The following is a 15,610-nucleotide window of genomic DNA, read 5'->3' as shown; positions in this document are numbered from 1 at the left end:
TGGAGGCTGTGGGAGGCCACTGGTCCCTCTTCCCCAGGGTCTGCTCACCTCCACTTGGGCCTGCCTGCCCATCTGCCTCTCAGAGGTCTCACCCAGGACCTCCTCTCCCTCTCCCGCAGCCGCGTGGGGCTGGGAATCAGGGGCCTGAGAGGAGGGAGGAAGGGAAATGGGATTGAGCCCAAGGGTAACCTGACTCCATGAGTGGGTGGCTGGGGGGTGGGGCACACCACGGGGGAGGGGGCTTGGAACACGTCCTCGGGGACCCCCTTAAGCCAAGGCGGGCGATGGGGGCTCCTAGAGGGGGAGAAGGAGAAGAGTGGAGTCCAAGTCCCCTCCTCTGCTGCCCCCTCCCTCCACAGCTCCCTCGGCAACCCGAGACGGGGGGCCTAAAAATAGCCCCCGAGGCGCAACCGCGGCCGCCCTGGTGACCTTCTGGGTAGCACAGGCCGAAGGCGGGCGGGCAGCAGGAAGGCAGGGCGCCGGTCCCGCAGGACTCATCTCCCAGGGCAACAATCCCCCGGGTGCCCCCGTGGCCGTCCGGTTCCAGCGTCCCCCCAGCCCAGCTCGCAGAGACCATGCAGAAAGCCCGGGGCACGCGAGGCGAGGACGCGGGCACGAGGGCACCCCCCAGCCCCGGGGTGCCCCCGAAGAGGGCCAAAGTGGGGGCCGGCGGAGGGGCGGGGGCCGGGGCGCCCGTCTTCCTGCGGCCCCTGAAGGACGCGGCGGTGTCTGCGGGCAGCGACGTGCAGCTCCGGGTGGTGGTGAGCGGGACGCCCCAGCCCAGCCTCAGCTGGTTCCGGGATGGGCAGCTCCTGCCCGCGCCGGCCCCTGAGCCCAGCTGCCTGTGGCTGCGGAGCTGCGGGGCGCGGGATGCCGGCGTGTACAGCTGCAGGGCGCAGAACCAGCGGGGCCAGGCCTCCTGCGAGGCTGTTCTCACAGTGCTGCCGGTCGGAGGTAATGGGGAGGTGGGGGCCAAGCCTGGCAGGGAGGGGTGCCCACAGGTAGAGAAGGGTTACCTGGGCCACACCGGGGAGGTACCTGTTCATCCAGCCTTCTTCCCGCATTTCTGGCTTGTCAGCTGTGCTGACCCAGGAGTGCCCATCAAGAGGAACGTGCAGGGAAAGGGGTGTCAAGGTAGAGAGGCTCCCCACAGAAGGTCAGAGGTTAAGGGTCAGCATTTGGTAAGCAAAGCCTGAGCCCCACCCAGGCGTTTCTGGGAATTCCATAGTGGGAACCCTCCTAGTTTCCCTGTAGAGGGAGGCTTCCTGGGGAAATTGTTTTCATCGGCTCTGATAATTTAGACTGGAGACTCCTAATCAGCCTCTTACAGGTGCGTGCATGTCTGAAGGACGAGGCCAGCTCCCCTGGTCTGCTGCGATGTTGAGGGGATGGGTCAGAACTCCTCACAGGCCATTGCTAGGGCAGGTTGGTGTGGTCAGCACCAGGCCGGTTGGAGGAGGCCAGTGGGTGGACACGTACGAAAAGGGTGCAGAGCATCAGGGAGTAGAGCTAGGGCTGGGGGCTCCTAGGCATGTATGGAGGTGAGTGCTTGAAAATCCACATGCAAGCACGCCCGTGTGCATGTGCGTGTGCATGTACAGGCTGTGCGGGGGTCTGGTGGTACCAGCAGTTGAGGGGTTTGTGGAGTTGGTATAGAAAGTGCATGGGCCATGTCTGTCTGAAGTTCAGAGGGCATGGAAGGGGGATGCTTAGGCCGCTGTTGGGGCCCCTGCCTGTGTGGGTGAAGGGGTGGATGATCCCCGCATTCCAAGGCAGAAGGGGAGGGGTATGAGACTGGGCCTGGTGCTCAGGGTCCTGCTGGGGCTGATGTGGGTGCAGGCCAGGACGGCATCTCCTTGGGTCAGTGTTTGGGCTTCCTTTTTGACTTCCTCAGCCCCAAGCCACTTCTTCTCTAGGCTGAAGACATAGCCTCAGCAGACTGAGTCTTAAGAAATAGAATTCTGAGGAAGTAGGCTGCAGCTGGAGGAGATGGCAAAGAGCTCGGGGTCAATGAGTCTGCCCTGGATATTTTCAAGAGGGAATTCTCACTCCAGCTGGGTAGTGTCATATAGGGTACATCCTTGGGGGCTGAGGGGGAGGCATACCATGCCACCCGGGTTACAGTGGGACTTGGGGGCTCTAGCATCCTGAAGGAACTCAGCAGCTGGAGGGAAAAGAAGGCCGCAGGGTGCAGCTGTGTCAGGAGCTGGAGCAGGGGCTCAGCCTCCCTCTGTCAGCATCTCCACTGTCTCCCTAGCCCTGCCCTGCCCACCTTCCTCTTCAATGACAGAGAGGGCCAAGGCTGGCTTCTCTTGGCTGCCTTCGCACTTGGCCAGGTAAAGGCTTTCCTTGCACCCTTCTGGGGTCAGGGGCTGGGGCCCATCCTGGCAGAGCTCTGAGCTGGGGAAGGATTGGACTCCTTGGGGGTCTTCGCTCTGATGCCCTCAGGGGCAAAGGGGACTGAAAATAGAACATAAATAAAGGCACAAGAGATAGATTAATGAGAATACAACTTGGAGGAGAGAGATATTGGGCAGAGAGAGGAAGCGCTGAGAAGGAGCTTGGTGTCATAACGTTTGTTTAGAGTCAGAAAGGACCACAGAGAACCGCAGGTGCAAAGGCTGCCTTTTACAGGTGAGGACACTGTGGTCCAGAGCAGAGGGAGAGGCCATCACTAGCTAACTAGCTGAAAGACAAACAGCTAGTTATGTCCATCCCAGAACTCAGAACCCAGTCCTTTTGGCTTGGGCTCTGGGGGCATTTTACCTCTTAAGTTCTGGAGGGAGGAGAGAGAAAAGGGAGGGGGAGCTGTCCATTGTATGGAGAGTAGTAGCCCAGCCCTGGCCTTTCTGAAGATGAGAGGCTCCTAACCTGTCCTTGTCCCCCAAAATGGGGAGAGTGACATCATGCTAGAGCTCCCCAGACCCTCTGTAATCCGGGTGGCATGGTCGGTAGAGCTGAGCTGTGGCTGGGCATACCTAGCCAGAGGCTGGGAGGACGGTCTCCAGGCTGCTCTGGCAGAACAGCATGTTTGAAAGGCTGGGGTGAGGAAAAGACCCTGGGTGCTGGGGGACTGGATTGGGGGCCTTTTGCCAGTCATGTTAAAACAAGAAGAGGGTTGGGCTGCAGCAAGTCACATTTGAGAACTTTTTCATGCTGGTAAAATCTTTGCCCCAAGAGCAGGTTTATAATTATGATTAATTGGTAATAATTCTTAGTAGTATTGATAATTCGTAATAATATGAATAGCTACTATGCTGCTGTGTGGTAGGCAATATGCTATTGTATCCTTTGATATATCATTTAAGTCCCAGAGCAACCCTAGGGAAACTGAGGCCCAGAGGGATTAAATGAAGCATCTTGGTTGTACTGATAGGAGGTGGCAAGGCAGGGATGGAAGCCTGGGTCTGTCCCACTGCAAAGAACCACATGCTTAACTACTATTCCCCTCCAACATGATTGGCAAGGGAGGGGCTTTGCTTTGGTGATGTTGGGGGACTGACTGGGTGAGTCTGTCTTCCTCTTCTTCCTATTGCCCGCCCTCCACCAGTCCCTGCCTAGTGACAGGTCCTGGTCAAGGTCAGTTGGGCAGGCAGCTCAGCATTGCTCAGACTTACTCATGGAAAATTTCTTGGTTGGGATCAACAGCAGGAGGACTTCAGGGTTCTCGAGGAAGTCCAGCCAGGACCTGGCTACAGAGGGAAGAAGACAGTATCCTGGCTGGGATTGCTGTCTGGCTCGGCAAGACGGGGTGATGCTAAGGTTCCTGGCACTCCTGAAGCCTGAGATGTTAGCTCAGGGATAGAGGGATATTGGCATGGCTTGGGGAGGCTGGGGCCTTGAGGAGACAAGAGGGCTGCAGGCAGGAGAGTTTGGAGGATGGGAAACAGGAGGGTGGGATTTGGGGTGCAGAAATGAGGAAAGGCCAGAAATAGTGAAGATGGCAGAGATGCAGGATACTTGCAGAATATGTCATGTGTAAAGCACCCTATCTCATTTTGGTATTTAAACTTCTAAGCCCCAGGTTACTGTTATGACCATTATATGTATAAGAAAACTGGGGTTCAAAGAGGGAATTTACCCCAGGTCACATGGCTAGTGAGGTGGCAGGACCAGATCTGAAAGCTGGGTCTCTGGGTCTAGGTCCACAGTGCCTGTCCTCAGAAAGAGAAGTGTGGGAAGACTGAGGCAGGGATCTGTCATCCTGACCATCCTTCTGTCAATATCCCCAAAGCCGTCTTCTGCCTCAGTCTCCAAGATAGGCAGGCATGCTTCTCTCTCAAAACATCAGGCTCCCACTTGCATGGGCTGAGGAGCCATGTGCCAGTCAAGTAACCAGAGCAAGCGCCACCATTAAAGCTTGGGGCATGTGTGACTGGAGCGGGAGGCCTGCACTGAAGGATGGGGGGTAAGGAGGAGAGAGCACAGCCAAGGGAAGGCACAAGCTGACAATGCTCACCGTGTTTGGCAGTTGGAAGTCTCATAGCCAGGGCCTGGGAGACCCTGGTGCCAATCAGAAGGACCAAAGGTCAACAGATGGTAGTGAACCACGCAGGGGACTTGAAGGCATGGAGAGGAGAGATTAGAGAGAAGGAGAGAAGGCCAGTCAGCAAGGGAAAGGTGGGGAATACACCAGGAACTGCATGCGGGTAGATTGTGCAGTATCTTTTTCACCTACAATGTGGAATGTCCGGATGAAAAGCCAGGAGGAAACTAGTATGGAGTTGGGAATGGTTATTTAGAGTGGCCCCCTTCATTCATGCCAAGCCCTAATTAGGGAGAGGAGGAGGGGCCAGAGAGGGAGCGGTGAGGAGCCCTGGGAGGGAAGAAAGGGAAGAACAGAGAGCCCATGAAGTCAGCCAAAGCCCGTGCAGGAGAACTTTCCTGAAGCTAAGGCAGGCCCTCCCAGGAAGATCCTGAGTGGAAAGCAAGATTGTCACTTCTCCAGTTTCTGGAAAAGGGTCTGCGTCAGAACAGAGAAGGAAGGCTGGAGAATGAGCTGCTCCGGGAAGATTTACAGTCCCCATCCCCCCATCCCCATCCTCTCCACCAGCAGCTCTGTCGCCCCTTCCCATGTGTATTGAGTGCCCACCGTGTGCCAGTCACTGTGCTAGGTGCTTGAGATTTATAAGTGGGGGAGGGGGAAGACCAAAATTCTTGTCCTCCTAGAGATGACATTCTAGGGAGGGGACACAGCTTATATGCAATAAACATAATAAATATGTGAAAATGATATAGTATGTCAGAAATACAGAGCAGGGTAAGCAGGAGGAAGGAAGGGAGAAGACTGAAGCAAGGCAGGAGAGAGAGGGGAGTGGGGGTCTGGCTCAGAGGAGGGTCTGTGTGAGAGATGAGGCACGGCATGATGACGGGTTTTCTCTGGTTAAGGAGAAATGCTGGAGGGGCAGAAGTTGGAAGTCTGGTTTGGGGAAATGGCGGGGGAGCCCAGCTGCCCAGCCTGGGAGGGAAATGGGACATTCTGGGGCCAGCTGGGGCCCTGAGAGCATGCCCCAGGCTGGCCTATATGGGTGAGCAGTGCAGGCCCAGAGCAGGAACCCAGAATCTCATGGGCCTCTCCTTGGCCCAGCTGTCCCGTCACTCAGGCCTGCTGCCCATTGGTTATTTTTGCTACGGAATGTGCCAGCCCCTCGGATTCTCCTGGGCAACAGGGGCTCAAGTTACCCCCTCTCCTCAGTCAGCTCTCCCATCTGTGAGTGGGTGTGTTTGGGGGTGGGCAGGGAAAGCGCCTGTGTGAGTCCAGGGTCCTCTGGTTGGAACTGATGTGGACATGCACATGTACCCTCTCATTGCACGTCCTGTGCGTGTGTCTGTAGGCGCAACCTCTGCTTCTGGGGGTCTGGGAAACAGGACCACCTGTAGGCACTGAGATTGTACAAGACATGACCTAAAACTTTAAAGGGCCACAAACTCAAATAACTTCAGGAGCCAAGTAGAAACTGAAAAGGAGCGAGCTGCTGTTGTCAGCAGCTGAATTTGAGCGTGTTTGCCACACAAAATATTGGGCAGGCTGAACAAAACTCATCAGTTGGCTCTGTATTTATTTTGGACCCCTGCTTTAAAGAAAAAAAGGTAGGCGTCCCACTGACCAATCAGCACATGAGGCTTTATGGCACAGTGGTCAGTAACTCAGTCACAGTGCCTGGGTTAGAATCCTGGTCTCCCAATTACCAGCTCTGTGACCTTGGGCAAGTAACTTCTCTGTGCCTCCGTGCACAGATTAAATGAGTTTATTTATATCAAGTGCCTAGGACATTGCTCGGTACATACTAAGCATGCTGTCAGCATTAAATGATAATGACTTAGTAGTCACATCTCAGAAACCAGATTGGCACTACTTGTGCAGGCTGGGGTGGGAATTTGGATCTGGGGACACGTGGAGGCACAGAACCTGTGTGGCTTTGGCTAAGTGATAGGACTTCTCTGAGCCTTAGTCACTTATCAATTAAATGGAGTCAGTTACATGTTCATAAGGGTTGCAAGCTCACCGTGTTGTTGTCAATAAGGTAACGTTTATAAAGTGCCTGGCATTTAATAAATGCTTAAGAAACTTAGTTATGATGATTGTTGGGGCGGGTAGTTTTGTGTAGGCAAAATATGCACGGTACCAAATGAGAGGAGGACAAAGAAAATTTGGTGAGTGTGCTCACCTGTGAATGAGAAGGTGGGTTATATGTGTGAATAATAGGAGCATCTCTGGGCACCTTAGCTCGTGTGTGTGTATGTGTGTGTGTGTGCGCGCGCGCGCGTGCGCCAAGATGCACAAAGTACATATCATCACTGAACTCGAGGGCCCTCTCTGGCTTTCCTAAGCAGCCTGGGGGGATTCGCATTCTGGGTATATGTCACTACGAGGATCCTTGCCCTGTGTATGATCTGAGCGCCCCCGCCCGGCGCCACTGCCCTGCGGCGTGTTGGGTACTGCCTAGCAAGGCGGACGCGTGCGCATGTTTGTGGAGTGAGCCAGTGGGGATGCGGCTGACCTTCCGGAGCAGCCCCGCTGTAGGCGGGTGGGGGTGGCGTGGACGCCGCGTTGGGCGGCCAATGAGAGAGTGGCCCGAACTCTCCTAGGGGCCACTGCACCCCTTTCTGTGCCTCAGTTTCCCCAAGTGCCGATGCGGGGCGAGGGGGCCGCGAGGCAGGTGATCGTCGCCCCAGGGGACGCAGGGGAGCAGGCGAGGGAAGGGGCGTCCGGTGGGGGGGGTGCGGGCTGGCGGGGGAAGGGCCGGCTCCGGCCGCCGCCGCCGCCGCCGCCGCCGCCGCCGCTGCCTTCCCCCCGCCTGGGCTCCCGCGGCCCCGAGGCTCCTTCCGCCACCGGCGCCGGCCCCCGCCCGCTCCCCGCCTCGCCCCCGGCCCCGCCTCCGACTCCGCCCCGCCCCCGCCCGTCCCCTCCTCGCCCGGCCGCCGGCCCGGCCCCCTCCCCCGCCATGAAGAAGCTGTGGGTGAAGAAGCGTTTCCAGGTGAGGGCTCTGGGGGCGGGCGGCGCAGGGAGGGGGCAGGAAGGGCTGGGCGCCCCGGAGGGAGGGCGGGTCGCCGCGGCCGGGCCCGGGGAGGGGGCGCCGGAGCCGCGCCTGCCCAACCCCGGTCCCCGAGGCCGCGGGCCGGGCGCGCTCCGGGGGGCTCCCCAGCCTGCGTCAGGCCCCTCCCCTCGCCCAAGCGCACACCCCTCCAGCGCCCGCGATCCCCGCGACCACCGGGGAGGCCCCCGCAGCAGCCCTCGGCGTGGAGCGCCCACGGGCTTCTGTGCCACCTCTCGTCTCTGTCCAACCCCTGGCCCCCGCCTGGCTCTCCCCAGCCCCCCACTCCGGAGCCTTCCATCTTCCGGTGCTCCTGAAAGCACCGCGCAGGGATCTGCGCTGAGCTCAGTGCATTCTCCAAGCCCTGCCCCGTCCTCCGCGGACCCGGGCCTCCTTCCTGCTTTCGTGAGGCTCCGGCCCTTTGGGGGATCTTGCCCTCTGCCCTTTCATTACCCTCCCTGCCCTCTTGACACCTATCCCAGGTGTCTGTCCTTCCCCCAGCAGGAATCTGTGTCCTGGTCCCTCCATCTCCCAGTCATCCAAGCATGTCCTCCGCCCCCCCACCCCCAGTCTCTTCCTTCACATTAGTCAGCCTCTGCCTCTGGGGGGTGTCGCTCAGGTCCCCAGTCCTCTTTCCAGCCTGTGGCCCTTAGTCCTCTCTCCTTCCTCCCCGCTCCTCCCCAGAGGCATGCTGGAGCTCCAGCTGGGAGGGCTGACAGGCAAGGAAGAGTGGAGACATTCCCTACAGGGGAAGCTAGCTGCCCGGGGTCTCTTCCACTTTCCTCACCCACATTGGCCCCTGGAATGACTTTCTGTTTGATATAGAGGTTTGGACGAGAGGTATAGGGAGGTCAGGAGCAAGCCTTCCCCTCAACAACTCATTCTGGCTTTTCTCTTTCAGAAAACCGGCCACTCCCGCCGGGCCTTTGGCCGACTCACCCATGGTGCGTGGACCATGAGCTGCCTGCTGTAACCCATGAGCACTCCTCCTCTTGGGTCATGTCCCTTCATGAGGCACCCAGGCCTTGAAGATGGCCCATGAGATGCGGGACCCCCCACATGCCCACACTCACCCATCCACCCAAGAAGGCCCCTTGCAGCTGAGAGAGGACCTAGCAATGGGGGTGAGGGGTTAGCTGGTACACCCCATCATGGGCCTGGGCTTACTGTTCTCCAAATGTGGGCCCTGTGGGGATGAGTTCAGTGCCATGCTTCTATAACCAGTACACGGCTCCTGCTTGTCATGGCACCCGGGGAGAAACTGAGGCACAGAACCTGATAGAATTTGGGGAAGTTAAAAAATGTGCCCAGGAAACTTTGCTCCTAGCCTGACCACATTTCTGAGGACCATTCAGCAGTAGAAGAGAGGGATCGGGAAGAGGGTGCCTGTCACATCATGATGCAGAACAGATGGGGAGGTTCGTTTGAAAGGAGAGGTCACAAGGCAGATACACAATGCAGATATTGTAATAGAGGGTGGGCCTGACCCCTAATGGGGGGCCTGGGTCTGTGGCTGGGCCGAGCACAAGTAGGTGTGTGTATGTGTGTACATGTGTGTGTGTGGCCAGTGGGAGCACCAGTGAAAGTGCCAAGGATGCCAAATCGCTTGGGTAGTTAGTTGAAGAATCTGCCAAAGCACATGGGCTCCCCAGTGCGGGGCCCTGTGGAGCCTGCAGGCAGTCAGTGAATGAGAGATGCTTTGCCCATCCCAGGTGTCTCCCTCCCCCCACTCCCATCCCAACAGGGCATCTCTGGGCACTGGGTAGCCTCATGGCCCCTCTGTCCTGCCTGCCCACCGTGCCCTACCCCACAAACCCTCTGATAACAGTCTGTCCATGTCTCTCTCCTGCTGCTCCTATGGAAGCGAAGTTTTCCGCTCCTGCAGAAAGCAAAGTTACGGTAGGAAACTGGCTCCTGCCCTAGCCCTCCACTTCCCCACTTCCCTGCCCGACCCCGGCCTCTCCTCGCCCTGCCTCAGCTGCACCCTGATGTGTTCCGGCTGGTTTGGGGTGGAGGACAGGCTGGCCCTGCGGTTGGTCGAGTGCCCTGACAGTACGACTCTGAGGTGACTCCCCTTTGTTCCTGGGGTGCCAGAACCCAGAACTTAGAGCCTTGGAACCTAGGACCTTATTATTTGGGGGGCTGCACAGGAACTTAAGTTATCACTGACAGGGGAGGAGGGAGAGGGGCTGCAGCCCTGCAGTCCATTAAGTGGCCGGGAGGGGGGACTGTAGGTAGCTTTGAGGGCACCACTAAGGAGGCAAGGGTGAGGAGCCAGGGGCCCAGAGATGGAGCCAGGGGACTGGCATGGGAGGGGTTACCCTGCGCCTCTCAGGATGGGCAGCAGGATGTGGGGAGAAAAGGGGGGGAGGAGATAGATGCTGGAAGCCCTGCCGGTGGCGATACGGAGCCTCCTGTGGGGGAGGCAGGAGGTGACAGAGGGAAGAGTTGGAGTTGGAGGGAGGGGAGCCCTGCCCACACAGACCCCTCTGCTCCAGACTCGGAGACGGGCGAGGATGACATCAGCGACGTGCAGGGCACCCAGCGCCTGGAGCTTCGGGATGACGGGGCCTTCAGCACCCCAACGGGTGAGCTCTCTGGGGCACTCACAGAGCCGGCAGGCGGCCTTCCCACAAGAGGTGCCTCGCTTCACTGTGCTCCTTTCTCTAGGGGGCTCCGACACCCTGGTGGGCACCTCCCTGGACACACCCCCGACCTCCGTGACAGGCACCTCAGAGGAGCAAGTGAGCTGGTGGGGCAGCGGGCAGACGGTCCTGGAACAGGAAGCGGGCAGCAGGGGTGGCACCCGCCGCCACCTGGGCAGCCCAAGGCAAGCACAGGCAACCGGGGCCGGGCCACGGCACCTGGGGGTGGAGCCGCTGGTACGGGCGTCTCGAGCTAATCTGGTGGGCGCAAGCTGGGGGTCAGAGGATAGCCTTTCGGTGGCCAGTGACCTGTACGGCAGCGCATTCAGCCTGTACAGAGGACGGGCGCTCTCGATCCACGTGTAAGTAATGGCCTCACCTGGGCCCGCACTGTCCCACCTTACCATGCCGTCCTGCACTGCCCCTCACTGCTCGTCAGCCTCCACCCCCCCATCCCCTGCACCATCCATCCCTCTGTGCACTTCCCCCCCGCCCCCCGCCACTGCTTCCACTCCTGGCCCCCGCTACCCACTCTGTCTTCCCACACGGCTCCATCCTCCTCCTGTGCCGTCACCACCCACATCCTCCTGCTGCCACCTGTCCTGGCTCACTGTGCCATCTCCATGGTCTCGTGGACCCCTCTCTCCCTTCCTCGTCTCCTCCAAAATCTCCACTCTCCCGGGGGCCCTCTCCAGCCTCACCCATTCAGGCTCCAGTTGTCCCCAGGATCCCCCCCACCAGGGGCCCCCTCCGTGCCTGCTGTCTCAGCAGCTGCTGCCTTTTCATCTCTCTGCACATTCCTGTTCCCATGTGGGCCTTTTTCTGGGAGGAACTGAACCTTTCCGCACGGCAGCTCCCGGGAGAGCAGGAGGGAGCAAGAGCACAGCCAGGAGACAGAAGCGAGCGAGGTGGTCAGGGGGTAGTTGGGGCCAGGGGCCTGGGAAAGCCGGGGGATGTGAGGTGGGTGGAAGGCAGGGGGCTGGGGCAGGGAGGAATGGCGATGGGGGGATGCCTAGGGTGGAGGCAGAGGGCTGGAGTGATGGAGGTGGAGGCATGTGAGGATCTTGCGGGAGACGCCCGAGGGTGGGGTTGAAGGTTGTCCTGGTAGGCGGTGGTGAGGAGCAGAGGTGTTGGAGGGAGGCATCGGAGCCATTTTTGGAGATTGGAGGCTGGCAGATACAGGAGGGAGTGCTATGGTAGAAGAGGGGAGTGGCTGATGAGAGAGGTATTAGGGGGCATTTGGGGAGCTGACGGGGGGGCCTGATTCGTGCTGGGTATGGGTGTGTGGGGGAGGTACCATCATGGAGGAGAAAGAAAGGGCCTGGTGGGGGGAGGCCTTTGTGAGGGTGGCTGAGGTTGCTAGCGGTAGGCAGGGGAGAGGTCCCGGGCAGGCGCAGGGGAGGCGCCCTTGCTTTATCTGGTTGGCGCTAGCCAGGCACTCCCGTGCCCTGGACTTGCCTTTTCCTTCCCTGCCTTTCTTTGCCAGGCCCCAGCCTGAGCCTGGAGTTGCTATGGCAACTTCGGAGGAACCCATTTCCTTAGTGATATCTGTGGTACAGAGGCTGGCCTAGAGCTCAACACTGCCGGCAAGAGGCCTCCTCTGCTGTCCCCAGTTTCTCTCCATGCCTCACCCAGTTCCCAGAGGCCATTCCTCAGGGACTTTGTTGTCCCTCACCCAGAGTAGACTCTGCCTCTCTGTAGGTGGCTGGCTGAGGTTCTGCTCCCTAGGGCACTCTGGATTGCATCCCTGCCCCCCACCAGAGGTGAGGTCTGCAGTGTAGGTGGCTGACCCGGGTAGTTTAAAACATCCTGACACTCGGGCATCCCTAGAACTTCTGCTCTTGGCCAGTACTGTACTATTTCTCCTCCCTTCTGTGCCCCCAAAATCCCATTTTGCAGGGAACAAGGGCTCAGAAGCCAGACTACCTGGGTTTCAACCTAGCACCAACCATTTACTAGCTGTGTCACCTTAGTAAGGCACTTCACCTCTTTAAGCCTCAGTTTCTTCATCTGTAAATGGAGATAATAACAGTCCTATTGCAAAGGACTGTTGTGAGGATTAAATGACTCAATGCATTTTAAGCATTCAGTACATGCCTGACACATGGTAAGTACTCAGTGAGCCACTTGATAAGTTTTTTTTTTGTTTTTTTTTTTATAAATTTATTTATTTATTTTTGGCTGCGTTGGGTCTTCATTGCTGTGCACGGGCTTTCTCTAGTTGGCGGCGAGTGGGGGCTAGTCTTCGTTGCGGTGCGCGGGCTTCTCATAGCGGTGGCTTCTCTGGTTGTGGAGCACGGGCTCTAGGTGCGCGGGCTTCAGTAGTTGTGACTCGCAGGCTCTAGAGCACAGGCTCAGTAGTTGTGGCACACAGGCTTAGTTGCTCCACGGCATGTGGGATCTTCCCGGACCAGGGCTCGAACCCGTGCCCCCTGCATTGGCAGGTGGATTCTTAACCACTGCGCCACCAGGGAAGTCCCCATAAGTTTTTATTAAGCTGTCTCTTATGTGTTAGGTATGACGCTAATATCTCAGATTCCTTTTCTTGCTAATTTTTATACTTGATGTGCCCCTAAGAGTCCAGATGGGGGAAACTGAAGCCCAGCTCTTGGGCATCTAAGCTCTGAAGGTGAGAGGGGCACTCTGGGCTGACCAGCTCCTTCCCTCCTCCTCTCCTCCCACTCCCACTGTTCAGGGCCATGCAGTAGTTATTCAGGAGCTGAGTTATTTCGGAGCATACCCCTCTGGGGAGTTTCTGTGTTTCTTAGGGGGGTTTTCAAGGACTCAAGGTAACTTTCCCAGGGACAGGACAAAGTCAAAGCCATGTACTGGGGGCAGATTTATCAAAGGGAACAGGAACCTGGGTTTCCCACTCCAGGGACCCCAACTGCCTGCCACCTGCTGTTAGCACTGCTGAGGGGCTCAGGTCTGAGGAGGTGCTAGGCAATCTCAGGGATAAGGGCATTGCTCCTGGAAAGCTTATGCCTGTTCTTCCAGGGGCACGGTGAAGGGGGTATGTCCTGCTGAGGATGGGCAGGGCTGTGGGGGCCAGCTGGGGGCAGGAATAAGTGGGAGGCTGCATTCCTGAGAGGGCCCCTCCCCATCCAGCCCTCCTGCCTTCCCTCACCACTTCATCCTTCGGGTGCTAAGCCTCATTCTTTTCTCTCCCACCACTCAGTTCTGTTTCTGCTGTTTCCCAGCTTCTGGGGCTGGGGGGAGGGGGCTGGCCAGAGCCCCTGGGACTGAGTCTGTACCTGGACCCAGCCACCAGCCCAATCTTCCGGTGCCAGAGCTGCCAGCCTCTCCCCAGCACCTGCTTTGGCTGTGCCTTCCTCTTGGGGGCGGGGGGAGGAGGAGGGGCTGGCCCATGTCACCCCCAAGCCTTCCCAGCATGCCCACCGCCCGATTCCTGTCACGACCTGAAGGTCTAGGAGGGGAGGCCCCCTGAATCTTCTGCCCCTCTTCGTCTTGGTCCTGCAGCAGTCTCCCTCGGAGCGGATTGCACAGGGAGGAGCCTGACCTTCAGCCTCAGCCGGCCAGCGAAGCCCCACGTCGCCCGGCCCTCCCGCCTCCCTCCAAATCCGCCCTGCTGCGCCCACCGTCCCCTCGGGTGGGTAAGCGGCCCCCACCGGGACCCGGCGCCCAGCCCCCAGCCCCCCCCACACCGCCCCACCGGCGCACCCGGGAGCCGGTGCCGCCCGAGGACGCCACCGCCGAAGAGAAGCGAGGGAAAAAGTCCAAGTCTTCGGGGCCCTCGCTAGCGGGCACGGCGGAGTCCCGGCCCCAGACGCCCCTGAGCGAGGCCTCGGGCCGCCAGTCGGCGCTGGGCCGCTCTCCGAGGCTGGTGCGCGCCGGCTCCCGCATCCTGGACAAGCTGCAGTTCTTCGAGGAGCGCCGGCGCAGCCTGGAGCGCAGCGACTCACCGCCGGTGCCCCTGCGGCCCTGGGTGCCCCTGCGCAAGGCCCGCTCGCTAGAGCAGCCCAAGTCCGAGGGCGCCGGGCCGTGGGGCACGCCCGGGGCTTCGCAGGAGGAGCTGCGAGGGCCGGCGGGCAGCGTGGCCGAGCAGCGACGCCTGTTCCGGCAGAAGGCGGCCTCCCTGGACGAGCGCACGCGGCAGCGCAGCCAGGCCTCTGACCTCGAGCTGCGCTTCGCCCAGGAGCTGGGCCGCATCCGTCGCTCCGCGTCGCGGGAGGAGCTGGTGCGCTCGCACAAGTCCCTGCGGGCCACGTTGCAGCGCGCGCCGTCCCCTCGAGAGCCCGGCGAGCCCCCGCTCTTCTCCCAGCCCTCCACCCCCAAGACCCCGAGGGCTTTGAGCCCCGCCGCCGCCGCCCAGCTGCCCCCTCCCAGTGTCGCGGGGAAGCCGGGGGATGAGCCAGGGAGGCCCCGGAGCCGCGGGCCAGCGGGCAGGACGGAGCCGGGGGAAGGCCCGCAGCAGGAGGTTAGGCGCCGGGACCAGTTCCCGCTGACCCGGGGCAGAGCCATCCAGGAGTGCCGGAGCCCCGTGCCGTCCCCGGCCGCCGATCTCCCCGAGACCAGGACGAAAGCGCCCCCGGGTCGGAAGCGGGAGCCCCCGCCACAGGCCGTGCGCTTCCTGCCCTGGGCTACGCCGGGCCAGGAGGGCGCTGCTGTGCCCCAGACCTTGGAGAAGAACAGGGCGGGGCCTGAGGCCGAGAAGAGGCTGCGCAGAGGGCCGGAGGAGGACGGCCCTTGGGGGGCCTGGGACCGCCGAGGGGCCCGCAGCCAGGGCAGAGGTCGCCGGGCCCGGCCCACCTCGCCTGACCTCGGTAAGGCCTCGGGGAGGGTAGAAGAGGTGCTGAGACCTGGGTGGGAGCGTGTCTGGGAAGAGCGAGGCTGCTAGGCAGCTGCAAGGGTGCGGTTTCCCAGGGAAGGCATGCACCCAGGTTCGAGTTTGAGTGAAGGATTGTGAAGGCCCCTTGTGTATAACCTGCCCGCTGGTGACGCAGAGTGTGAGAGTGTTTTGATGGAGGCTGGGCGGAGCCGAGGTGTGAGCAGAGACCTGGTGCCCAATGTTTGCTATAGGCCCCCTGAGTCCAGTGGCCTGCTGGCCCTAACGGTGAACCTAATGGTGGGGGGAGGTACTGTGGGAACCTAAGGAGCCCCTCCACCCCCCACCCCTCTGTGGGGGAAGAGACAGAAGCCCGTCTCAATAAATAATTGGTCATGTCCCTATTACAGGTGAGCTTTGGGCCAGCCAGTTCTCAATATTTACCTTCCCATCCCGGCAGCATCTCGTGACCTATCATAGCTACTAAGATCTGACCCAGCCTCCCTTCTAGCCTCCTCTCTCCCATCTTTGAGTCCTTGCATGACTGAGCTGACTGTGTGTTGTCTCTCAGTCTTCCCGTGGGTGGTGGCCAATAGCCAGAATGCCCTTGCTGCCCCTAACTCTGCCTAACTGAACATCGACTT

At 59.8% G+C, this 15,610-nt stretch overlaps 1 protein-coding gene across 12 annotated transcripts in view; it reads left to right on the top strand.

The window, feature by feature from the left end:
• Positions 1-449: 449 nt before the first annotated feature.
• SPEG (striated muscle enriched protein kinase) overlaps positions 450-15,610 on the top strand; it is a 56,050-nt gene continuing 40,889 nt past the window's right edge. For 4 of the 12 annotated variants that reach the window (XM_068544374.1, XM_068544373.1, XM_068544371.1 and 1 more), the window contains exons 1-5: positions 451-954; positions 9,405-9,434; positions 10,034-10,123; positions 10,206-10,542; positions 13,661-14,964. In XM_068544374.1, coding sequence (XP_068400475.1) covers positions 576-954; positions 9,405-9,434; positions 10,034-10,123; positions 10,206-10,542; positions 13,661-14,964 — 2,140 coding nt within the window. In that variant the 5' untranslated portion in view covers positions 451-575. Of the gene's footprint in view, positions 955-7,404; positions 7,479-8,436; positions 8,480-9,404; positions 9,435-10,033; positions 10,124-10,205; positions 10,543-13,660; positions 14,965-15,610 lie in introns of those variants that run through there. The other 8 variants (XM_068544376.1, XM_068544375.1, XM_068544372.1 and 5 more) reach the window with 5 other exon arrangements.

The sequence above is a fragment of the Eschrichtius robustus genome, chromosome 5 (genome assembly GCF_028021215.1).
Source record: "Eschrichtius robustus isolate mEscRob2 chromosome 5, mEscRob2.pri, whole genome shotgun sequence".
In the NCBI taxonomy this organism is placed as follows: domain Eukaryota; kingdom Metazoa; phylum Chordata; class Mammalia; order Artiodactyla; family Eschrichtiidae; genus Eschrichtius; species Eschrichtius robustus.
This window is presented reverse-complemented; position numbering and strand designations above follow the sequence as displayed.